Source organism: Spodoptera frugiperda, chromosome 20 (genome assembly GCF_023101765.2).
Source record: "Spodoptera frugiperda isolate SF20-4 chromosome 20, AGI-APGP_CSIRO_Sfru_2.0, whole genome shotgun sequence".
NCBI lineage: Eukaryota > Metazoa > Arthropoda > Insecta > Lepidoptera > Noctuidae > Spodoptera > Spodoptera frugiperda.
Genome location: NC_064231.1, coordinates 2,149,536 through 2,177,487, shown reverse-complemented (window position 1 = coordinate 2,177,487; position 27,952 = coordinate 2,149,536). Strand labels below are relative to the sequence as shown.

Genomic DNA, 27,952 nt, shown 5'->3' with positions numbered 1-27,952 from the left:
ACATTAATTGAAGTATATTGTTTAACACATTGAACGCCGTGGTGGTCACCGGTGACCGACGTTAGCGGAGGATTTGCCTTCAACTGTTTTCTATTGGCAGTCAAAGACTTAATGGAGCAATGTATGGCACGGTGGATCTTTTAAACAAAAAGTCTCTAGTCTGTATAGGCCATTAATTCGACATATCGGTGTAAATTCATGTGCTGGTGACTACACAAGCCCTGACCGGGGCGGTGACGAGAACAATAGCGCTCAGTTCCGGACCACATAAAATAGATGAGGGTTTAAAAGACCCAGCTTAAAGTCAATTAAAAGGACAGATGTTATATAACTAGGTGTTATGTCGAGAAGTTGATTAGGATAATGCTCGTATCCTGTTTGTCACAGACATAAGGAACTTCGAATTAAGATATTTAGATGTCATTAGTTATCATTAATTCTTGCTTTGGTTCGCTCTGTTTGTGGGTGAAGTGGAGATTAGCATTCTGTTGTAGTTTCTGAGAATTACGCTATGTAATACGTAGTACGAGTACGTAGTTTAGTTCGTAGAAGCTGTGGTATTGTACTAGAGATAAACTAACAAAAGCTGGGGATTCGCAATTGGAGAATTATTGACTACAATTTAGAACATAATTCTTGGAGTTGCAGTTTTGTCTAGTTACTAGCTACTTCCGCGCGGTTTCACCCGCTCTGCTCGGCTCCTATTGGTCATAGCGTGATGTTTTATAGCCTATAGCCTTCCTCGATAAATGGACTATCCAACACAAAAAGAATTATCCAAATCGGACCAGTAGTTCCGGAGATTAGCGCGTTCAAACAAACAAACAAACAAACTCTTCAGCTTTATAATATTAGTATAGATTTGATTATTTAAGAACTTTATTATAACTTTCGTGAGATACAATAAATTAATTATTATGTTATCGGCTTACGTACGTAACTGTTTGACGAGGAACTCGACTAGTTTCATATCGTATCGTTTTTTCGTAGACGAATATGAGCCTTTAGTATGGCGTGTAACTAGTCGAGTTCCTCGTCAAACAGTTACGTAAGTAAGCCGATAACATAATAATTAATTTAAGAACTTGTTAGACAGGTAAAATGTTTTTTTAATAAGTACACTTACCGAGCTCTGACCGTGGTGACAGTGACTCCCGGCGGTTGTTCCTCAGCCACCGACGCCACGTACAACGCCTGCTCGAAGTAAGGAGACTGGTTCCGAAGCTCCCTCTTCACCCGCCGCGCTATATCAGTATCATTCAGCTCTTGGTGATGATACACTATCTTCAGCCTATGATCCGAATCCACTATATTTATTTTCTCACAGTTAAACGTAAACAGTATCGACACTTTCCACATTGGTTCCTGTATACAAATATCTCCACTCGCGACCAAATCGCCCTGACTCGCTTCGATCATAAACCTCGGATCACTCACATCCAAAAACTGCACTTTACACATCTTTTGAACCGTTCTAGGTAAAAATGCTGTAAGAGAATTCACAAACTGCGATTGCTTCAGACAAATCCCTTGCCATCGATCCGTAGTCGGGATAGCGAAGCTCGCGTATGTTTCCGATATCCATTGCTTCGCTTCAGCTATTTTTACATCTATGGCCATATCGAATGGTATTACGTTTTGAGATCGTTTCCTCCTACTTTTATTTCTCGCTACAAAGTCCTCGAACATTATGTTCGACCACGGGTACGCCGTGGACAGGACATTATATTGACTAGAGACTAATTCTTCTCCTTCTAACAACCTCCAGTCTATACTCTCTTGATATACAGCTTCTCTTTTATCTCTGATTGGTTGGTCTTCGTACTGTAAAGCTGCGTCATTCTGGTCGTAGACACGATCGAAGTCTATGTCGTACAGTTCAGCGTGCCTCCTACTGCAGTCCTCGCCAGTCACCAGGATTCTGATGGGCAGGCTGTAGTAGTCGATGTCGCGGATGCGTTCCGATGTGGAGTCTACGTAGAAGGTGAAGAGGTTTGGGTAGAGCACTCCGTCACATCTTAGCCTCTTCCTCAAAGTGACGAGGCCACTGGTTCTGTTTACTCTGAGTATGTGATGTACGAAGTTGGCAGTTCTGTGGACATCGATGTTGTAGTTTCTTTCGGAGCCCAGTTTGTAGACGGCGGCGTCGATGACCACGTGTCCCGGCGGCGCGGTGTCGGGGACGAGGATGAGGTAGGCGCGAGTGGTCGCCAGGGTTAGGACGGCGACCACCGCGAACACCCACGCTGGCATCATGTTGGCTGCCATTCACCTACAGCGGTGCCGCCGCGACCCCCAACTGCTCCGGCTCTCCATCTATAACAAAAGAAATAATACGTTAACAGAATGTTTCATACATACAAAAGATACATTGTGAAGATACGTTTGTGTAAATATACTTCAAAGATTACATTGTTATCTTCATATTACAAGAGAAAATTACAGTGAAAACTCAGTCGACAGACACATAATCCACTCGTCCTTTTATCGTCACTCAATGTTGTTTATGACAAATAAAACTGCCATCAAAGGAGACACCTTATAGAAACGCTTTTTACCTAAAACTGCGAACCGATTTACTAACGTAAGAAGTGTATTATTTAGTCGTAATGTATACGAGGAAGTTTTATAAAGGTGAGAAGTAAATCGAGTGAAAACGACGCAAGTTCAACATGTTTTGTTTACTGGGAAGGAAATTGAAAGAAAACAGGGACACCTGCGCTCAGGAGCTATTGAGTTGCTCTCCAAGAACTCTTAAATCGATCTCTTAATCGTCGATCGTATAGTTAATTGCCATGAGACTTATACAGGACTACTTAATATGCCATTTAAACAAGCACTCACAAATAAACATATGTAATTAGCCATTAAGAAAGTGCTACCTTTTACTCCGTCCTAATAACGTTATTTAATACTGGTAATTATGCTGTTCGGCCGTTTCCGTGGACGGTCGCGCCGCCGCCGAGGTGTCGGTTACGGTCAAAAGATTAATGGCATCAATTATAATGTAGCTGGTCCCGTTCCCCCAATATCCGCGTTTTCCAATTTTCCACGAGGGGGAAGATCATTTTACACCTGAGCCTCGATGTTTCCAATAATGTTGACATTTTAAATTAATATGTGGGGGTTTGCACGCGACATGATTTATTTTGACGGTAAAAAATAACTACAGAATTCTTTTTTAGGTTGTAAAATCTTTGTTATGGCTAGAAATGAAGATTAATACTTTTAAGTGAATAATTATTTTATCTTTATTAAGACACAAAAGGCTACGAAATGCTTTTAGCGGGTAACCTAAGCTGTAGATCAATTAGTGCACCCTTGAGACGCCTTACCTCCAAACATTATGAAACAATTGACCTTAGAATTCGGAGCCTTATAACTTCAATTAATTTTACCTTTCTATGCATCTCCATTAGGGTCTAAATCTAGACATTCTAGGCCCATTTAGCTAAAAGCCTGATGTTAACAAATGCTCTACAAAGAGACCACAAGATATAAAAATAAAGTGTGTTTTCCTTTCATTCGTGATGGACAAAGTGGTCATTGAGATACAGTTGGGACGGAATGTGTAGGAAATACTTAGTCCTTTTGTTGTGAGATCAAAGTTTGAGCAGGGACTATTAACATCTACCTTTATAGAAAAAATAAAGTTGTCCATACAATAATTAAATGGTTAATTATTTCCACACGTGTTACTCCGACTACGGTCACGCGTGATCTGACGAAAAAGTTAATGAAAGTAATTAAGTAAAATCGAGAATAAGGTCTATTCCATTATTATCAACATAGATAATAATTAAACTATGGTTTGTCACTTTTTGCCATTTATCGTATTTTCTCTTTTAAAAAAAGTTCCATTGTTACAATATAGACATTCTAAAAAATCTTACTATTTAAAAACAAATATTATAAATGCGAAAGTTTGTATGTTTGTTTGTTACTCCTTCACATCAAAACGGCTGAAGGGATCGAGATGAAATTTGGAACAGGGGTAGATTATGGTCTGAAATAACACATAAGCCTTTTTATCCCATGGGAATACGGACAAAGCCGCTGGCAGAAGCAAGTATCAAATAAGTACCACATTCCGGTCGCAATACTCAAAATTACATTGAAAATAGTTTCCAATCAGTTTTCAGTTTTTAACAGTAGTTCTACTTTATTTACTGACACAAAATACTATAGTTTTTAACGACCAGCATCGGGTGTATCGTTGCAAATAAATTGTTGTATGTATTTTATTTCAGTCGGTTACAGTTTTCAGTGTAACAGTATACACATTGTTAAATCGTCATGTCGACCACATGATAACTTTATATCCGTACCACATTTGGGAAATTTTTGAATACATACGATGGGTACTCGTGTTATTTTTGTGTTATAATTATCACACCTCTGTATTACCTACGTCGAGGCCAGAGGCTTCACCTGCGTTCCCGTAAATTAGATATCTATTATCTTCTGCGGCTTCACCCGAGGGATAAGGCCTAGGGTTTATTCCAGACCATAATCTACCCCTGTTCCAAATTACATCTCGATCCCTTCAGCCATTTTGACTTGAAGGAGTAACAAACAAACAAACATAGAAACTTTCGCATTTATAATATTAGTAGATGTAGGCTTTACGTGATTTCGGAGGCACGGTGGTGAAACACACGACGGACTTCCTGATTTCGGGCATTTTCTGACCATTTAATAATGGTCATTTTGTTTTGAAAATTCCATAATCACTTTTTGGCCGGCGCCACGACACGTTAAACAGCTACCTGCAACCCAACCACTGCAACAACCGTGCAGTCAAATTGTTGCAAGATACTTAATATACCAAGCATTTTAATTGAGAATGGTAAGTACCTAATACATAGAAACACCTAACATCATCAGACTTTCCCGACATAAATGCGATATCTCCTCTCAACAGTACTTAAGTGCTGTCTTTTATAGCCGGGAAGCAACAAATTACATTTATTTCTTTCTTTCCTACACGATAGACAGTGCAGTGCTAATGGTGCTATCAATTAAACGTGCCACGAATAGCCGATTCGATTCCCATTGCGTCCCTTTTGCCGGTCATTCGATTTGGCACCCTTTCGCTTTGTATGTGTGTATGTGTTTGGGTTGGATTATGTTGCTCTTGTGTTCACATGTGTAGGTATATAGCACGGATTTAGGTTTTGGTAAAAATATAGTTTGTGTTAGTTTTTCAAAAGAGATGAACTATAGTGTTATTCGGGAGGTGAGCCGATTGTATTGGATGACAATTGAAGAATATTTATGTTCAAGTGTTATTTTCGTACCTATAGTAAACAGAGAAAAATACTCGCACATCACTCATACGTTTTATATTGAATATTTCAAAATTGGACATCTATTTTTGTTCGAAGCTCGTAGACCGCATTCAGATTTATTTATAATCCAAAGAGAAAGTCATTTTAATGATACTTTAATAGCCCTAAACAAAATAAATTAACAGATAGGACATAAAAAGATAGGTTAAACAAATAAAAACGCTATATATCGCACTTTCACTTTGAATCCATTATATTGATTTTAATTAATACCTAAGAGCATCCTTTATTACGTATAGTTTAATTAATAAAATTGTACACAGTGTTATAAAAGAGTCTTGACTAAGGAGTCTCATGTCGTTTTATGTATATTATTTAATACATTCCCTTAGAAAGTTACAGTACCTACGTATTTGCGTTTATAACACTAAATTGACGCTATAAAATTGTATGTGTTGCTGTAAAAGTAAGAACTAAGTTAAACTTTAAGGATTTTTAGTAAAATCTTCAATATTTTACAGTATTTTTATTATCCTTGTCAATGACTAAATTAACTAAAAAACACAGTTTACTTACGTAAATTAATGGACAAACGCTCTACTAGCTTCGAGTCACAGATGGACTTATCATCATAAGTAGCGTGTGCAGATGCGGTGACATCGCACAGCCTATGGAGTCGCACTAGTAGAGCTTTTCTCCATTAATGTACGTGAGGAAACCGTGACTTTTAAGTTAATGTTGACGACTGTTTCATTCATAAGGTAGATAATAATGGCAAGTATTTTTTATATTTATCACCCAATGTGTTATTATTCCATGTTTAATAACGTTTGCGTGAACGAGTGACAAACACACTTTTGCATTTATAATACTATCGGTGTTTTCAAAATTCACCGATGTTCCATTCACCCTCGAACCGCAGAAAGCGTATAAAGCCGTTAGTCCTGTCTACGGTCGTGTTGGATTACCATCCCATCGGATTATGAGAGGGGACATAGAGTGCACCTGTATTTGCACACATACTTATACACTAAAACTACAGCGCAATTAGCTCTTCAAATTGAGATTGGCTGGCGAAATCGACCTTTGGAAAAACTAAATTTAGATTTAGTAAGATATTTTCCATTGATATTAAAATCGAGGAGTGTTAAAGTGAATGTTAGATCGGTTTTGTGAATTTCCAATTGGTTTTTTTACATTGCTAAGTTAATGCTAGTAGACGCAAAGACTCTCTACTAAGACCTAAGAATGTCCGATTTGGAATTTTAACAGTAACATGTAGAATGTCCACGTATCCAGTTTGCGTCCACGGCATATTATCCAGGTTTATGGTTTATGTTATGGCTACTGTTTTTATTTCAATATTTCCGATATAAACGGTTCATGTATCGTAATGGGTTAAATATAAGTGTTAGTAAAACACATGGTAGTTAAATTTAAGTACTTTGTTATCAGCCAGGCTTTATGGAAGCACCTTTCAGATAGTACGCCGACTAACTTTAAAATTTTATGGATTTTCAAATGGTTTTTATTTGTATGTGAAGTCATTTGTGTATCGCCTTAAATGTGCTTTTAATAGGATTTTTGTGGTTCGAGTTTTTTAATTCGGTAGTATAAATGTCACATTATTTACCCACGCGGGTAAATATGTTAGTAGTATGACTTTAAGGACTTTAACTGTTTTATTATTTTTGGTAGAAAGTTAAGTTTTAATCATATTTTCGTGGACGATTAAAATGTTTCTACTATATTACGACAGAGTTTCAACATTCTTTCTAAAACTATTACAATACTAACGAATTCATAATTTCATAGTACAATAAAAGTTACATTGTATTGTCTATTAATATCATAAAACTTGATTAAAAACTTTGCTAAGTTTGAGTAAGATCTAAATAAATGACCTTTATATAAATTTATGTGTCTGTACGTTTATAAAGTTTACTAAGTTAACAGATGACACCAAGTATTATCAAGTCTGGCAAGTTTACAAATAATTTCGCGAAGATTCTGCAAAGTATAATATGGACAACATCTAAAGTTAGCATATGTTCTGAAGTCCTGAACTCTTAGTAAACACATTTATTTATACACAAATAATATGCTCAGTATCAAACTTTTAACCCACAACAATTCAACCAACCCAATGGTTAATAAAAAAAGGAGCCGCCTACATAAGTTAAAATGCGAACCTACATTTATTTTAGGTTGGCTAATATTTCTATCCTGAAAACCACATCAAAATCTGTTCAGCCAAACGCAAGATAATCGCGCACAAACATACATACATACAGGTCCAACTGAAAACTCCCTTTTTATCTCGGTTAAAAGTTAAAGCAAAGAGCGCGAATGTAGATAATAATTACCGTACATTAATAAATTGTTTGTTTAAATGTGTTTATCTTAGGAACTGCTAGTTCAATGAGAAACAGATTTTCGTGTTGGATAGTTAATTTATTAAGAAAGTCTGTTTTTAAATACCTATGAATGTTTGTCATTTGTGGTTTTACAATAAGGAATTTTGAGTGGTGTACAATAAAGAGTTTTCTAATCCAATCTAATCTAATCTATCTATACCATTACGATACGACGATATTTAAAACCAAGTATAAGTTCACACAACCATTTCTATTCAGATTTGGAGTACTACAAAAATCAACCTAATAATAAAAACGTACCTAATAAAACAATTGTTTAGAAACCACTGCAAGATGAGAGTTTTTTTAATTTACTTTTCCTCTAATTGCTGCCCAAGAAATTAATTGGCTAGCGGACAATGGCTAGTAATTTTGACAAATGAATGGATGAATGAATGAATGAATGAATGAAGAGAACAATTAATGAATGTTTCGGTCGTCATCTGGATTCCAAGGGGAGCCCGATGGCTTTTGTTTTATTTGTTGTGCTATTTTTGTTTTATAGCGAAACTTCTTGTAATAGGTTTGTTTAGTAAGATGGAAGTTCAACGACAGGTCATCAAGTTTAATAAGGTAAAACAGACACTCCAATATTAAAATAAGTAATTTTAAAATAACCGCTTTTTAGTTCATGCATATGAATTTACATACAATACACACAACAAAATGTTTTTTTACAATTTTTGTTTGTCTGTCTGTTTGTTCCGGCTAATCTCTGAAATGTCTGAACCGATTTTGACGGGACTTTTACTGACAGGTAGCTGATATACTAAGGAGTAACATATGCTACTTTTACTATAGAAAGTAAATATTTCGTAGTTTAGTCACAAAGCCCTTATTAAATATTTTATCCATGCGAGCGAAGCCACGCTCATCAGGTAGTTGGTAATAATTTTAAACATTTTCTTTTAATAGTTTATGAATTGGTAATTAAGAAATAGATCAAAATATCTTCTAGTTATTCTTTTCAATCTGGAACGAGTATATAGAGAGACGGAAAGAACAAAATCAAACGTCTTCAACATATTTTTAAAAATGTTGCGATCGAAAACAGTTCTTAACATAAGAATAGCAACAACTAATATTGTTCTACATTTGTTCAAAGAAACTTTTACCAAACTTCGTACCAATTCTCTTAGTTTCCAAAGGTTGTTTTAAACTTTGAAGTTAGTAAGGGAATTCCCGGTACTGCTACCTAGTAATTGAGCCTTAACTGCAGTTATTAGTTGTCTGGTATCAAAATCGATATTATAACGTAGGGGTCGAGTTCCGCACGTTTATCCTACAGTGGACAGTTGGATATAACTGTTATAATATATTAGTGTGAAGTTATGTAGACGTTATATTAGTTTAGTAACGTTATAGTTTGTGACTTGCTAGTCTATTAGTTACTAGTGTAACTGCTAAGAATGTCTTGAGTTTGAGATTTTCGGAGCGGTTGACCAAATATCTTGTATCACATCAAACAGTATAGTGTGTTTTATGTGATACCTAAGTGCCCCTTTTCTTAGACCTTTAAGGTATAAATATGAATTAAGTTATTAAGTAATTTTACGTCAGTGCAAACCTACTTTTTATTTATACCACTCTCAAATAAATTAACTACTCATAAAAAGAAACAACAAAAACTCGTCACATCCTTGCCCTCAATTTAACACCCCGTTCTCATTTACAATAAAAAAAGAGAAAAAAAAAGAATAATACCGTAATACGAATTTCACACGTGTTCCAAAGACAGTATAGTCTATGGCAAATAAAAGCCGGGACTCTAATCTACATGCAGCATAGAGATGGGCGTGTGATTCTAGAATCCCGGGATAAACGTTTTCATTCCGATATTAAACTTTTATTCGCGCATTTATTTTTATTTCTATATTTTTTCGCGTTGGTAACGAATGTTTTTAGGCGCGAGGCACGTTTAATGGTGTCTCATGTTTTTGGAGGTAAGAACGGGATTTTTGGGGGGATGCTTTTTATATATGAGTAGTTTATTACTTTTTATATGAAACATTTAATTGATAATAATTTAATTATTGAATTGATGTGGTAAATCAGATTATTTATCTATTACGTGTGTAAGTCGATAACATAATAATTAATTTACTATGTCTCACGAAAGTTATGATAAAATAATTTATTAGCATTTTCAGCAATATTTTTTTGTAAATACAATATTAATAAAACACGTTGTTAATAAAATCTCCACTACAGACAGCTGAAAAACAGTTTAAAAATTAAATACTTTTTATTTTGTCTGTTTTAATTTAATGCTCACTTTACAAGTGAAATAAACTGACCAATCAATAATAATAAGTTATAATACACATAACTGTTGTACAAATAATTTAAAACCTTTGAACAGAATGAAATACAACCATCATTAACTTTGAATGCCTACTATTTACAGGAGCGGTGGGAAAGGACCCACTTGGTCTAACCCCTTTCCTAGTAATAACTAGTACTAAATGAACTAGTATTTTAGTTAGAAATACTTCCTAGGTTTATCCACTTTGTAATTCAAATACTGAATATATTTTTAATGTGTTTAAAGAACGACAACATTAATAGCGGCTACACTTTAATATTTTAACTGTACAGGCTGTATGGACCTACGATTTTACTGTGCAGTTTAAACTGTACAGTTTTGACAGAATCGTATCTAGAATAGATAAAACTGCACGGTTTAATTGTAAGATGTGTAGCGTGCATAAGGAGTTTATCATACAATTCATTCATTTCTTATGCACGTTACACACCGATCGATACATTACTGAATTCGGTGCAGTTTTACCTATACAGTTACATATATTGTAAAGTGTTTAGAGCAAACAGTTGAACTATACAATTTACTACTAAATTGGACTAAATCGGATCAAGAGTAGATAAAACTGTACAGTGAAAACAAATATTATATTATATTAAATTGTAAGCTGAGTAGCGGGTATGAGGAGCGGATCATACAAAAAAATAAATGTGTCCGGTAACAATAACAAAAGATACTAGTTAAATAAGTAGTACAAATTGATTGTTACTCTTTAAATATTCAAATTAAATGTACCTACAAAGCAATTACCCAGGTTTGTTTTAATTAAACATTTAACAACCATATACCACCAGCAACGATTTCAAATAGCTGTTTTAGTGTAATTAATGATTATTGTTATTTTATGACCATTTACAAGATGCAATAAAGGTTTGTTCCTGTAATATATCTTGTTAAATTATGCTCATTTAAATTAAACATAATGATTTGAAACCTGGTAGAGCTTTAATGATTGGCCTGTTATTTTGCTATGCTACCGGTGTGTTAGCCTATTTATTGAAATGTTGGGAAATTGCAATAATGTGTTTAATGAATTCTCTAAAGAAATCTATAATATTTCAAAAAACTCTATATCAACTAAAATATAGTCAGATATTGTGTGTAAACAAACACATTCAATAGAGTGCAGCACTATCGTAACTTATTTTTGATTCAAACACCAAAACTTCAACCTGAAACAACACTAACATTTCAAACCAAATAAAAAAAGAAAAAGTAATAACGGAATCCCGCACGCACATAGTCCAATTCCATCGAATGCTTCCCATCACTAACTCTTTTTCACTTTTAAAAATACAGGGTGATTTGTTAGGCGGCTCACGCACCGAATTCGGTAACGCAGTCGATCGTACGATTACGTACGGACACCGGATTTAACCCTCCTGTAGGTAGATTTGATGAATAGGGACGTTCCTGTGGAAAGCACGATCTTGGGATAAAGTTTCGAGTTCTCGAGCTGATTTACATTCTCATTTCCCTACTTATAATAAGGGCGGGATTGGATAATGGAATTATGACATTGAGATTTTTTTCTCAGATTACGCAGTTTTTTTTTAGCTGAGTTTCTTTTAAAGGTTAGATTAAATGTTTTTTCTTTTACTGTTTGGTATATTTAGTACTAATGCCTACAAAATTGTATAAGATATGCCATACTAATTCAAATAAATTTATTAAGTAAAATATGTACTTATATGAACGTTCTTACTTTTTAGAATAGAATAACAAATTCTGGCTTCGATTGATCTTCAATAAAGTTCATGCGTTTATTTTGTGTATACTTCTCAACTATGTAATATGCCAACTTGAAATCTATGAATAGAATGTAATTGACGAAGAGCTTTTTGCTATATTTAATGCTATTGTATTTTCTTTATATTGTAAACAATTTTACATACACAAGGTACTATTCGCAAAAAAAGTAATCTGATAACATGTCCTTATAAAAATGCATTTAAAATTACCTTGTATGCACAGTGAGCGTTCTCTTGCCTCGATATGAAACACATTGTGCTCGTAACTACACGAAAAACGGCGGCAGTCATTTTTGAAACAACATAAACCTGCTCCACTTGTATTTCTGGGTTCGTTATGAAATCGTAAAAAAGAATATCATAATTATATCAGGATGTTAATTGGGAATTCAGGCAGGTTTGTGCCAAGTGGGTAACAGTATAAAAATGCAATATTTTTGATGACTTTATAAAGTGTTTCACTGTTTTTATTGCGCTCCAATATTTTTATTTTTATACTGGCAGTTAACTACTTACTTGTTTATTATTATCTGTGGCGCGGTAGAATCTTGTTTCACTAGACTGGCAACACCTACAGTCTATATTTAAATTGATCGAATTGATTGCTCACTCTTAGTAATTTGTATCTTAGTACTAGAGTGCTAGGCGTAATAAAAAGAAATAAAGATAAGAGTAAGATATGTTGTAGGATATATTTTTCAATTACTCGATAAGTGTGCTAGATAAAATTTTGTTTCAGATTTTTTTCTTGATTACTGCCCTTAGTAACGGTTTCTGATTAAAATTCTCAGTATTCACATAAGTTACAACCCGTTATAAGCGGAAAACCACGATTTTATGACAACTTTCGTGAGACATACTAAATTAATTATTATGTGTGCTGCTACGAGTAGCAAGCAGCGCGACAGTTACCGTGTCGTGTGCCGCGGAATGCTGCTCATGAATATGAGCCTCTAGCATGGCTTGAAACTAGTCGAGTTCCTCGTCAAACAATTACGAGAGTAAGCCGATAACATAATAATTAAAACCGTGATTGGAAATCCTTCTACAACACAAAAAAATACTAAAATATTGACTACAAATATTAATAGCCCCGTTAATTAAACAGCTTGCTTCATTAAAAATGAGACTTGAGCCATTTTTAAACTAAGCGAAGTCAAGTCGATAGCAAAAAGGTTTTAATTAAACTTCAAGCTAGTGTTTCTACCTAGTCGTTAGCTCTATGGTCATAATAAGCTACAACAGAATTTTTCAGTATTTAAATCCGTTACTTTTAAAATTAGAACGCTTAGTATGTACTTAAAAAGATAATGATTTTTTTTTTAATTTATTGTGCATTTTAACCGTTATTCCATTCCATTTTTAAAAATTTCTAGGGAAATTAGAGTCCTTTCATATCTGGCGTAAAATACGTCGAGCGTATCATTGATCGAACTGACGTATCATCGGTTGAGTGTGAACGGTCAGTTTTTCTATACATTTTTCTGTTCGCGACCGATGATACGCGACGCATGTTCCGTCAGATATGAACCGACCCTTAGTTGGTCATTAATTATTTCTGTTAGGAACATTATCATTATAATGGTGTACTAAAAGCAATGTGCAGCAAGGAGTACTTAGTAGACGCAATCGTTGTTATTATCTAAAGTGCTCAGATTATAAGTATCCTAAATGTCATAAAATTGTATCTAGAGCTACTTTGTTTGTGCGGGTTTGCGGACCGCGAGCAAGGGTAGGTCGCCGCCCGACCAGAACCAGACTCGTGCGTGTGATGGCTCAAGGAGCCATCAGACCACCACAAGTGGGGCCCGTAGAGTTGATGCCTGATCCGGAGCTGCGGACTACCTAGCGGGTTTACCGGGGCTCCGGCTCGAAGGGCAGAAGTAAGAACGGGGTGGTTTTTAGTCAGTAAGAGTCTGACACTCCCTCTCGCCCAAGGCGGTAGAAGTCATTGCATGATTTCCACCCCTTAAAAAAGAGCTACTTTGTTTACGCTGAGATGAAAAATCCATTATTCCTGCAATATTTTCAGAAGTTTAAAGCTGTTTAAGTATAGGAATCGCCTTTAAAACTGAGGATACAAATATAATACCGTAAAACTATGCAGTTATTTAAACCTACACTAAAATATAGGTACAACACTACACTACAATATTTGTAGTATCCAAATACACATTTAATAGCAGTTCAGTTCCTGTTATTTACTTTATGTAGATCAAATACAGGACCCGCTGGGCTTGTAGCACGGATCACCGGCTTTCTGTGCGATGCCAGCCTCCGGCGGACTGTCCATACTTAGAGTTAGAACATATAATAATATATCTATGACCATAGATCGTGTATTATTTGAACTGTTATGATGTTTGGTTACATACAAGTTATAGCTAGAAGTTTATGAAACACAAACAAACTCAAGGCCTCTTACGTAGAGGAGATTCTTCATAGTACATCAGGAGATTGTCTCGGGCTGTGGATGTCATAATACACATTAACACATCATAGAAGTCTCTTTTTTTGAAAAGAAAAGTTAGACAGTATTTTCTATGAGGCCATGGTATCACCCGGGCCCATTCTTGTCGAAGCATTGCTCTTCCACACTGAATTGTGTAATCAGTTGTTTGGTGAGTTCAGATTTAAGGCCATACTGTAAACTTTTATAACGTAAATAAATAAAAAATAAATATCTCATGGTTGTCACTTGTTTTTTTTTTTCGAACGGCAGACCTAGTGAATTGCTCAACCCAGTTCTATATTTTTTACAATTTGGTGACAACGAGGGGTTGACTTAAAAATATGCTTATGTTGATTTAAATTCTACTTCCATAGTCTCCATACAGACAATGCACACTTCGAAATTATTATTATTAACTAATTACATTTTAAATGCCGTGTATTTCTTCTTAATATGTGAACTGACCAACGGTATAATCTCACAAAGATACATAGAGTAAAAAAATACCTCATTACGATTAGATTAAATTAGCCCTTTTCTCATTATAAACGTAATTTATTTGGCACTTTTACACATTTAAAAACACATAACACTACTTTAGTGTAAACTTCGTTAAAGTGAGAAGTGCCAAGTGGGTCATAACTGGTCACCACATAATAATAATAAAGGCAGCTTGTGGCGAGCTGTTGGGCAGTGGCGACCCCACGGACCTGACTCCCGGGAGAGGCCCTACTTTTTAACTCCGGTTGGTACTCGTGACTATCCGGAGTGGCCTCTCCTACCTCACTCTTGCCTTAACCGGCTGGTTTGAGTGGAGATTCGCAAGAGTGGAGTTGCCTTCAGCTCCACTTGGGGGATGACGTATCCCAGTAAGATGCTGGTAGGGGTCTTGACCGTACTTCCGGGATTGCTCTGATAGCCGTGGGATGCCTCCCCTTCCTCAAGCAGCTCAACGGATGTTGCTTCCCTTGTCGCTACATGCTAGCGGCCGTTTCCGGGGCCCACTATTGAGTTTGCGAGTCACCCCCTGCCTGTTTATCCGTATTTTTCCATATTGGTCAGGGGCAGGGGCCATAGTCCCCATAGTTAACCGGTTAACTATTCCACAGCCACCCACACCCATATCCCTATCATTTCCTTTTACCATATCTCACAATAGTCCTGCATCAACCGGGGATTGTCCTTTGGTGTACTTCCATCGTGCATACAGGGATAATCGCCGGCTGATGTCCCATTACATTTAGATTAAAATTGTTCAACGGGCCTCTGCGAGTTGGCTTCGGCCCCTCGTACGCCTTCCAAAGGTCCGGGACCCTGTGGTCCCGTGATTATGTGAGGAACAAACATAATTAACATTTGAATACAACAATATGGTTCTTATTTTTTCAAGTTCAAGTTGGTTTTTCACTAAATTAATTTGTGTAACGAAGTTACTCGACTGATTTCAAGCCATGACAGGGACCTATGGATCTGGCATGATATGATGATAAATGGCATATTTATGATCAAGAGTAGCGTGTGCGATGACTGACATGATATACTGATTTATTTGCTATTGTATAAAACTAGTGTTTCAATTCATTGTTATAACAATAGTCTAAGACTGGTGTGCAAAGGAATGGGAGTGAATTAATTACCAATTTAATATGCGAATAACAGATAGAACTTGCTACTCGAAATTCATCCATGTGACTGTATATCTACGGTAACAAATCTTTTACAAATGTGTGAGAAATAGCCGATGTAATCATCTTCGTGGTGGCCGTTGTCAATTTATACCAGCCGGTATCCAGTATCCAGTATTATCTCGTCGACCACTCTTCAATAGATAACATCCTATAATTTATTTACAACCAGATCCTTTAAATAGATAGTTTCCTTGAGAACGTGATAAAAGTAACGTGATTTCTTTTTTCCTATAATACTGCTCTACTTTTTAGTATTTTGTTTAAAGTAAAAGCAATCAGCACTTATCAAAAAATCTGAAAATGGATCTAATCAAGAACTTGGTATCACCCCTATTTGCCGAGAGCCTTTATTTTATCGTATCTAGTAAAGGCACAGTGTTAAACCAAGTGTAATGTTAAGAAAATATCAGGAAAAAAAGAAAGCCGAAATCTAGCCTAAACTAGTAAAATTAACGTCTTAATTTACAAAGATATATTGCTATATATCTTTGTAAATTAAGACGTTGAGAGAACCTGCTGGTTGAGGGCCCTACTATGACACCAAAACAACAATTTGTGGATCACAAAAAGAGCTGGAATCGATCCCGCTACATGCTGCACGGCAGCCCAGTCACCGCACCAACCGTACAGTCAAATTACTAAGAATTAGTTTACGTAGCTTTTAATTACAATTTAAAACAAAAAAATCAGATTGTTTCCAACCAGTTTCATCTCTACCGAAAAGTGATGACGTATGAAAAACAACAATCGATTTGATTCGCTGTTAATCGATGATTATCACTCGATAGCTAGCCGTTATTCGATCATGGCTTACTAGACAATGGACAGTGATGTAGAAAACGTATAAAAAACGTATTGTAAAGTAGTATCGACCGCAAGGGTCGCCGGCCTATGATTGCTGGGTGCAATGACGCAGTGGCACTTTACTATTTTAAATTCAATGAAAGGAATTTATTTGATCCGCCACCACCTTGGCTTTTGCATAAACAATGTTTTCAAATATGGAAAATGTTAGGTAAACAATGAATGTGTCGTCTGTGGGGTGAATATTTAATATACATATTATACTATGCAGTGGCTTATGGAAAGGGTTTGTTTAAAACTAACAATAGATGTTTGAAAATTAAAAATAATATAAGCCTCTAAATTCAGTCGTCTGGTTACATATTAGATATTAATAACACATAAAAGGTACGTGTGTTAATTGTTTAATAAGTCCCACGTAATAGGGTGTCAGCCTATTGCCATATACCAGGCGCAATTCCAGATTCCGTGCAACTATTGAGAGATTATTGAAAATTCGAAAAAAGCCTAGTAAAATTTTGTCCGACCCGGGAATCGAACCAGAGACTCCTTGCCCACTTGCAACCACTCGACTAACGGTACGATATCATACATAATATTTACATTTTCAGTTTCTTCATTCATTATTATCTACGTATAGTAATTCTTCTATTTTATTATGTATTTATAATTAAAATTACCTGTACACGCTACACGTACGTTTGTAATATATTTTATACAAGACTACATCCTGTATGCAATGTAATTTGCATACATAATTCATTTAGAAGTAACTAATTCACGTAACACTATCACAGATTCTAGATACTCGTGGATGCTGGATGGTATAACATTTATATTTCTGAGGAGATGGCTTTAATTAACATTACGGGAAACAGATGTCCAAGTGTAGATATTAATGGTGAAGCATACCTTTGTAGACGGTTAACTGTGTATATTGATTGGGTAAATTGTGGACGAAGGTTCTTTACCGTCTGTACATATACACATAGGTACGGTTTATACGTTATAAGGGATGTTGCATTTGTATGTGTTCTCCGCCGATGTTAAGATTTGTAAGACAATTCCTGGGACAGAAATAGGTATGCTAGTATTTTCTTGGCATTACGGGTAGTCTGAATAAAGTATTATGTGCTATATCAGTAGGTACATAAAATCGCGATAAAATTACACGTCACCATGTAATAATTTGCTCCATATGTATTCGTAGAAATCCTCTTGAAATTAACTAAAAATCACGGTTTACTCACGTACGTTAAAGGAGAAAAGCTCTACTTACTAGTTTCGAGTCACAGAGGGACTTTAATTTAGTATGACTCACGAATCACGATAATTTTTATAAAAATATATCCTCTAGGAAGTTTAATGAAAACCTTCTTCGAGGTCGTTTACGATTACTATCTAAGGTATATAGCTCGATAGTTAGAAAAAAAATAAAATAAACGAAAGCATTACTGCAGTACACACATACATAGCATTGCTAAGTCTAACACACTGAATGCATAAAATAAAATAGACATAACAGTAATCTTACGAATGATGTAATTGGAATCCCGCAAATTCGGTTACCTTGAACTTACATAACTACGTTACGGTCAATGACCGAATGACGTTTCGTGCATCGAGTGCTTTTATTATCTGTGGGCGCTAATTGAGGTGCTAAGCGGTGAAGTGGAGTTACTGTGTACACGAACGAACTTTTTAACACTCAAACTTTCGGTGGATTCCAGGAAATATTTTTTTCTATTCCTTACCCTATATTGGTTGAGGTTAGAAGCCAGTACACTTACAAACACGTACTAAGGGTCCCATAGTATGAGTTTGCTTTACGTTGAACTAAAACGAAACGAGGATGCGTTCGGCGCTCTGATTGGTTGGTTCATTTACGTCGGCCAATCAGGGCTTCAACGTAAAGCAAACTTGTACTAAGTGTAAAGAAAAAGGTATTTTTAAACAGACCCAATCTTATGTTAAACTGTATAGTAGCTACTAGGAATGCTTTTACGTTCAAGAAGATTGATTGCTACTATAAATTCATTGATTTTGCGGATCCAGTATGCAGTTGATGCATGCTAAATGTACTATGTTCTATGTACTCAAGTCGTTGAGATCAGATGTATCAAAGCCTCCACTAATGTGATGGTATCGGTGTTGCATTCCGTATGCACAATTGTTACCTAACAATCGGATCGGGATGTGGGTCAAGATCGATTTGCTAAGTTGGTATAAAGATTTGTTTTTTTCTGTCATAAGTCGGTTAACGAGCTGACGGATCACCTGATGATAAGCAATCACCGTCGCCCATGGATACCCGAAACACCCTAGGCGTTACAAGTGCGTTGCTGGCCTTTTGGGGGTTAGGAATTTAAGGGTTGTTGGGGAATCGGGTATTGTGATGATTCAGAAGGGGAGTAGTTAATTGGGCTTCCAGTAACTTCATAGTGGTATCACTCCGGTCGAGCCGGCCCATTCGTACCGAAGCATGGCTCTCCCACACTTGTAAGATTATTTCTTTGGTTAAGTGCGAATCAAGAAGTCTTTGGCTGGATTTCTTTGTTGAACAAAGTATTAATAGGTTTTAGTGATTAATAGCACGAAGTCTGAAATCAACACATTCAAATCTCTTCCAATTTTTATACGAAGTTAATGTTCAATCAAAAACAATTTTTATTACTGAGTACGTTAGAAACATTATAGTTAGATAGGTACCTACTTGGCTACAGATACCAATCGCAAACTCCAAGGATCTTAGGTTAGAATATTTCATGAGGCTCACGGCGCTTCACAATGGTCAGTAATTCCTTTGATCCCGACAAAAGGGAAGGCATCTGATGGATTACAAACATGTTGTTTATTCTCTCATTGTTCCTCGGACCGTGGTTTCAATTATTTATCGATTAAGCATCTGTTTCTGAAGTTTGCTCTACATCTGAGGTTATTTTAGTACCTTCATTGTTTTGGGAATGTAGTGATAAAATATTTTGAGTAATTTAGGAGTTTCTAGTATTTGGTTTTGTTGGATTTCTTCATCAGAGTGTGAACATCGAAATTATGTTGTGTGATTCGTATTAATAGAAAGTGAATATGCAATTAAACCCATAAGTTTTTCAAAACGTTAAAAAATAATAACAATGCTGATTCTGGAATTTATCTCTAGCCTTCATGATACATAAGTAACTATGAGTTGTATTCACAAAAAATATTCAGAGCCCTTAGTACGCAACGTAAAGCAAACTTGCTTTACGTTTAAAATAATCTAAACTAAAGCGCGGTCGGCGCTCTGATTGGTTGCATGGTTTATTCGAGCTCGCCAATCTGAACGTTTCGTTTTCGTTCAATGTAAAGCAAACTCGTACTAAGGGTACAGATTTGATCAGTTTTACAGCCTTTTAATACGATTTTCTAAACAATTAATGGATGTAGTTATCTTTGAAGTAGAAACCGACTTATGATTATGTGAAGTAAAGCGAACGGTTTATTAACGAGTAATTATAGTTTAATAGTACCGTACCTAAGTAAAGGAGTCGATTGAGAATATGAGAATATTTTAGTGTTTAATGTGTCTACAATTTATCGCTAATCATAAGGAGTTAAACATGTGATTACTTTAGAGTTATGATCTACTATGTTCAACGATTTAGCTTCGGATGAAAAGTCAGCCCAGGTCAGCTTATATCATGTCTGTAGAACAAATTTCATCAAAATCCGTGACGGACAAACATCCAAACAAACTTTCACATAAAAATGTTTAGGAAAAGTATTAAAATGGTGTTAAAAACAGGGTAGTAATTTTTTTTATACATTTCATCAGTAAGAAAAATCTTAAAGTTTTTGTAAAAAATCCTATCATAATTTACTAATTAGAATTGAAATAATCGACTAAAACATAGTAACAAGTGCATGGTATATAATACCTACGTACTATAAAAGATGTAGGTTAGTAGACCACAACAGTAGCAATTTTACCCAAGTATGTATAAGGGCAGGCAGCTGCCCCAAAACAATCAATTTAAAAAAAAAAACAACACATCAAAAATATAACCACACAAGGATAGCAACACCCATAAATTTGCAGCATGGCAATACTTACTTTATGGCTCCAACAACTGGCAATCCCGTTTCCAAGGCTAGTGCATAACGGTACCACTACCAGTATTCCCATACTGAGAATGGAATCCCGTGCCACTAACTTTTACTAATAAATTGAAGTAAATTAAACCTTAATTGAGTCGCAATAAGTGCTGTGAGAAGTGTAATTGGTTGGTTTGTTGTGGACTTATGAGGTTCGAAGTGGAATGATCTCTTCATACGACTTGTCATAAGGTTTATGTCTTCCTTCGATCGCGGTGTAAGAAAGTGGAAACTACTTATTATTTATGAAAGGTAAGGTAAGGCAGAGTCCATAGACTTGCTTACATAGGTAATGACGAGACTAATGCTATAACTACTCAGATTTTCATATTTCTTTCGTATGAAGTTTCGTATATAGTGCTTTGTGGACCTGATAAGTCCAAGGAATTCGCTTCCAAGAATGTCTGCTTCAGCAAAAAAATGGGGGATTCCATGCTCCTAAGAGATTCCTTGCATAATTCCTCGTACTGTCACGCCTCAATACTCGCCTAAGCGTTGATTCTATCAGTCAGTCATTCCAAATTAAAATAGAGCGCTAAAAAAATTAGATGCGATCGTTCGTTCCATAAAAAACGAAGATTTTTTTACCTATTCCTCAGTTAATTTTCCACAGTTATAGAAATAATTTATAAGTATCTGAAGATGAAAAGGTTGAGAATAAAGCTTTCACTTTTTACTTATGATTAAAAGGAGAGAAACACATTTAATCTTACCGAGAGGCCGCCATGCGAAAAGATAAATGACGGGAACGCCGTTATCTTTTTACAATCATCTTTTTCATACAGATTTCATGAAGGCAACGGAGTAAAGTATTCAACCTCTCATGCTATTTAATCAAGCGAATTCGTTCCGACGCGTACGTGAACCGACCGAATAATTTGATTCATATTTTAATTTAACAAAAACTTTTTATTAAAAGAAAAAATGAAATTGGAGTCGTTGCTAGTTTATGTTGCAATAAAAATGATTGCTTTAAACTTTTCTCTACTACAATTTGCAAGCGCAAAGTGACATTTATGAAATATTTTCCTCTAAGTTTTCAAAATGCACAGTGTAATCAGAATTTTATAACATTCTACGAAGGAAAATGTTTGCCATGATGCTAAACAAAATTCGAAATGACACTCGCACACCTGACAAAAAGCGACAGAATGTTTTAACATATGGCAACTTTAAGTAGAAAAAAGCGGGCGGTAATAACCGAGAGAGGTTCGTTATCTCGCAGACGGCATACGTCTGAATGGGTTCCATTGACGCCGGCGAGAAGCATTCGAGTATTGCCCCCCTTAATTAAGAGGGACGAAGAGTGGTTTGAAAGCGTTGGCGGTGTACAATGCCTAGGCATCCTGGTTGTTTTGAGGGGCCTCATTGTTCCTGGATCGCTCGCGTTTCCACCTGGAGTGAGCCTCTAGTTGACTTCACAAAGAGTTTTGTGAACGTGCTGTATAAAACAGCCGTGTGTGCACCTTTTAAGATGCTCGCAATTATTTTTAATTGCTAAGATTTTTTTTGCTGCTATGCTACGTGCAGTTTTGAGAAGTTTTGCTTTTGATTTCCTTTTGTTTCTTTTTCGGGTACATTTTTAAATAATGGTCTGGTTTTGTACAAGATACACAATTGAAATGTCTATCCTTAATGGTTCGTTGAGAAAAAAGCCATTGTCTCTTAGAGTTATCTACAAACTGGCTCTATAATTAAACCTTTGCTACCAAAATACAAACAGGTAATAATAATTTTCCGCCACACATTAACGTATATTGTCGCTACATCCCAGAGAATGGGAGGCGGAACAAAGTATCATATTCTCGTATCATATAACCCACGACAGGCGTATGTTGACGAGATAAATTCGGCGTATCAACAAAAGCATCCGATTCTCTTTTGTTATAAGCAATTTTCCGTGAAAATCATATCAGGGGGTTCCTTTTGAATCGGCGGCGGCGTAAGAGGGTTTAGTCCTTCCCATTCATGTTCCGACTCGACGTTAAACCAATGCGGTGGGACGGTGAATGGGATAATGTATGATGTCGGGAACGAAGCGGAAAATATTTAGTTGCGCTGATAGTGGGGTGCTTACTGGGTTTTTTAATCGGGTCCTTTATGTTTCTCTTTCATGTTTGATACACTATTTTGTTCGTGTTTCGGTCGCGTCCTTTTCGGTCTATTCAAATATATTGATAGTTGATGAAGGTTATCTTTCAAACTTGGATTCTTTGCAGTAAAACATTTTTGATAAAATGACACTTTCAGCTCAGACCGGTGCGTACGACGCATCGCGGTCTACGCGCGCCACAAAGCGCCATCAGAACACTACAGATGGGGCCCAGTATGGCTGAGGCCTGATCCAGAGTTGCTGTTTTGCCGCTTGCCGGGTTTACCGAGGTTCCACTCGAAACAGCCATTTGATCACATTCCCCCTTAAAAAAGCTCATGTTTGAAAAATTGATATAAAATCTAAAATCAAATCACTATTTTACTAAACTCAAAACCACGCAAACACATACAAAATAACTACACCAATAAACCACTCAATAAACATTGTACCGAAATAACGTAATACCAAAACTATCAAAAACTATCGCATAACGGACAATAGCCGAACATAAAACAGTCTGGCCGTACAGAACGAGCGGCCATAATGTGGACACGTCATAAAATATAATGTACCTGTAAAACGATACTCTAATAACAAAATATAACACGAACAAAGGAACCAGCACGCATATAAATCTTTTGCACCTCAATCTGCAATGATTGGACAAATTACATGGCAATATCACACGACCAGTCTACCAAGACCCCTAATACAGTACCACTTTCCTTCTCTATGTGGGAAAGTGTCGTAGTAAAAGGGGGGCGGGGTAGGTCATTTGTGGTGGTGCCAATAGGAATTGCTCGCATTCAGCTGTGGACAATACGCTCAATGGGACCTCAGACACAATAGGAAGCTTCAAAGTGCTTTTGAAAATATTTTTAGATGATCTCTTGGTAGATTATTATACTATTTCACTGTTTGTAGGTTTTAATTTTAGTTGTAGTGAAAAAATATATTTAAAATAGCAATTTTGCAGGAGTTTTTGATGGGGTCCTGACATCAATCCTGATCTGCGGACTACCTAGCGGGTTACCAGGTCTCCGGCTCGAAAAGCAGGAGTAGGAACGAGATGGTTTTTATTCTGTAAGAGTCTGACACTGCCTCTCTTACGCGCCCAAGACCGGAGATCCTACATCCCTAAAATAGTTTCAGTTTATTAATCAGATATTTCAAAACTAAAGATTATAAAACCTGCTCATTATTGGAACTTAATAATGTTTAATAATAAAAAATTGGATTGACAAATGTTGAGATGAACTGTATAATGTAAATATTTAAACATCATATTAATTTACAGCATTCTGTAAATATTAAAAGTGCAGAAAAGAAACATAACACTAAAAGAATAACCAGAAAGTGAAATAAAGAAACCTAGACATTCTAAAGCCCAATTAATTCAGAACTCTTACCAAGTTCCATATACAGGCACTCAGGTATCTCACTTAATTGGTAGCTCAATGCTTTCACATACCGCGAATTATCATGTTAAACGAATTTGTAATTTAAGCCGTAGTAATATTAATATAAGGTAGTTTCTTATTTGTGCAATGAAGTAAGACGGGTTGGCGCCTAGGTGAAAGAAAACTTGGGAGAAGTGTGCTAGGGTTGAACGAACATAATTGAGTTGATATTCGTTATTGGTTGTTTTATTTGTTATTGCTCTAAGTTTGGGATTTATATTATGACTAGTACCAACTTTTATTTCATCCGTATCTATGTGATCTATTATTGAGGTGATTGCTTTTGCTTGTTTTAAAAAACGTTGTCCCAAACTAGGATTTTGTCCTGTGTCGTGGGTGCGTTTACAAACATACAATTTCACATATACATGACACTCAGGCCCAAAACAACAAGTTAAGGATCACACAAAGAGTTGCTGCGTGCGGGAATCAAACCAGTCATTAGTGTAAGAGAAAGAAGTTTGTATTATTTTGACCTCCTTTTAGAATCAAACTTTGAATGAAATAATAAGTACTGTTGTTAATAAACAGCTTTAATAAATACTGATAAACCAGCATCCATATTTGAGATCGATTCCCGGATTACTGAAAGCGTAGCTATGGAAACAAATGCTATTACATTGTTAAGTATCATCCCCTAATTACCGGGATTAAAACATAAAGTAAATGTTTATATTTTGTTAACAAACAAAAAACAAACAGGAAAACCATACAGCCAAGTCGAATTACTTAGCGATTTGCCGTCGAACTTGAAGTATCAGGAAACTTTTATTTAACAAAGATGTTCGTCGCCATTTTGTTCAATCAATACAAAAGAAAATGTCTTCCACACCCTACGCCATGTTTGGCAATTTTTATCAACAAGACAAAACAACAGATTACTCAATTTAATTCTGTTTATTACTCCACTACCAGATGAACGATTATTAATATTACTGTTTTTATTTTATTAAATAAAGCTTATTGCAAACTTATTACGAATATCTCACAAATTAATTGTTTTATCTCAAATTCTTATGCCCTAATAGTTGAACAGATTTTTTTGATATATAGTATTTTTAAAGCTTAAATCATATGCGCTATTTCATCCATAACGCGAGCTAGACCGTAATGAAATATAGCTCTTTGTTCAAACGGAATCCAATAAATCAAAAGTTTGTAAAATAAAAACATGAATGCCATAAATGGCGCCAAGTCTTCACTGCACTGACATGAAAGAAATTGTGAAAAGACGATAAAAATATCGTAATGGGTTACTCGACTCCTATAGTTTGCAATAAAAAGCTTCAGGATTTAAAAAATATGACTCGAAACCCAGCCAAGGAATCCTCAGGTCACTAGAAAATACAAGACATGTAACTTAATTTCAAAACTGCATTCTACAGCAAGGTAATAAAGTTTCATTTCGTTTGTGGACAATCTGCTGACGTTACAGTTGTTGCAAGCTTGGAGCAAAATGGCAAATATTAAAGGACTGCTGAATTTCCAACAGCCTTCTCTTATTGTACAAATTGAATGGAATTTCTTGATAATATCTCGTCTTTATTAAAACAAAAGAATTGTCAAGTATTAGTCAAAATCATGGACGGAAGGGTTCGTACCAGTAAAATATTATATTTAAACATCGAAAACTCTTGCAACAAGTATATTTCAGTCAAGTAATTCAAGTTTATATCAAACAAGTCAAGTTTCCATTACAAAAAGAGATGCAAATTTTGGTCCCACCTTCCAATAGCTATGTGTGTTACATCATTAGATAGGTACCAAGTTCCAAATCTTAGTCCGTTCAGAGTTATTATTTATTTAAACATAAGTTAAAATGAATTAAGACAGTAGTTCTTGAGTTATCTGGAGTATAAATCACATGCTTATACTTTTTTACTCGAGAACCCTAAAAATGTGCAATGAAACATTTTTCTGTTAAAACGTTTGATGTTTAAGATATTGTTCTTGATTAATAAAAAACTTCTGAATGCGAGGAAAATGTACAATAAAGAATTGTATGAGTTCTCATTGTTTGTAACACATTTAATTTTGTTTGTACGTTCCATGTAACAAAATGTGTATTAATATTTAATAACAACATAGAAAGTTGTTTTTAAATATGTAGATACCTACGTAATTATGTTTTTTTTTTATTTATTTAATCATTTGCACATAGAGCACAAGGCTGACTTAACTTTTTTTATGGAATAGGGGTAAACTGGTAAGTGATCAGCGCCGTCAGAGGAGTCACAGGTGAGGAATACGCTCTTTTCTTAAAAGCTTAATGCCTAGGCCATTTTCACTCAGTCTACATTAGTTTGGTACAAAGACAGAACATGCTAGTATTGATGATGTTTTAATCAGTCATTTTAATCAAGAGTTATAGGTAGTTGTTGCTGAGTACAAAGCGGCTTGGCATCAATTTTCGGGACAAAAGATTAAACCGACCTTCCATCATCAGTCAGCTATATGACGACTGACATTATCAATAGAATAAGAATTTATAATTCCGAAAATAATTTACCTAAAATCTTCCCAGACCTAGTCTTTCAGAATATTTTAACACAAGTACGGACTTACAACACAAGAATTTCAAGCGTAAATCGCTAAATGCAGGTCCGCTTTAAAATTCTTAATTGCTGCAGTAATAAAATTTTACAGCGCTGACGCCGAATATTAGCATGGAAAAACTTTTACGGACTCTTAAAATATTATGGCTTCGTGAATTACTGGGGACGTTGGTTGGATCGAAGGATTTGAAGTATGGAGTGGTTCTCATGATGTCAAGTGTGGGTTCACCGGTTCACGCTTCTCTGAGAGCTGTCCCCTCGTGTCCTGAGGGGTCCCAAGTGTCCATCGAGAAAGTTAACATTTGCGATGTAGCCACTCCACATTTATGATCTGGTTTCGGAGACGCCTTTGTGTTTTGAAAAAGGTTTTCGTTTGATTGTTTTTCGTTTTGCTTTTTTCTTTTATGTTTGCTTTCCGATTTTAGGGTGTGAAGGATTGACGGCTAGTGTTTTTGAGTTGTGAAGTATGTATAAACACAGAATAGACGATTGCCATCTGTAACGTTAAATATAACAAATAGCAACATTATGTATACTCCACTTCATGTGACATAAAATCAGGCGTTTTGTTCTTTTAAGAGACAAAGCAGGTCTTCTTACAGTTGTACTTTTCGTCTTTTCTGTTACAAAATATTCTTTAATTCTATCGTCATAAAGGTCATCTTGGTCACTGGTTATTCTTGATTTTAATCAAACAAAATGTCTTTCAAATTGTCAAATCAAATTATTTAGGTACCCAAATAATTCTGTTAATCAGTATTGTAACGTAACGAGTAAATTTATTTTGATTCCATGAATAACGTTACCTTTCTAGCCAATCAGGAGGACCCAAATTGGAAGCAGGTAAACGTGGTTTAATTTCAGAGGTTAATTTTATTTGGACTTGGCTTTACCAAAAAAAAGCTTTACAGAGAAACGATAAGAATTTGAACAGATGAATAAAGATTCTGATTTTTGCTTGTGTAGTTTTTTTATAGTATAAGCC

The 27,952-nt window shown here is 35.6% G+C and overlaps 1 protein-coding gene across 4 annotated transcripts in view; it reads right to left on the bottom strand.

Annotated features, from left to right (window-relative positions):
• Nucleotides 1-27,952, bottom strand: part of LOC118262105 (protocadherin-like wing polarity protein stan) — a 188,019-nt gene that overhangs the window by 43,221 nt on the left and 116,846 nt on the right. For all 4 annotated transcript variants that reach the window (XR_007706424.1, XR_007706423.1, XM_050701095.1 and 1 more), the window contains exon 5: nt 1,127-2,316. Coding sequence is in view for 2 of the 4 variants with exons in the window: in XM_050701095.1 (XP_050557052.1) it covers nt 1,127-2,268 (1,142 nt within the window). In the remaining 2 variants the exon portion in view is untranslated. The remainder of the gene's footprint in view (nt 1-1,126; nt 2,317-27,952) is intronic.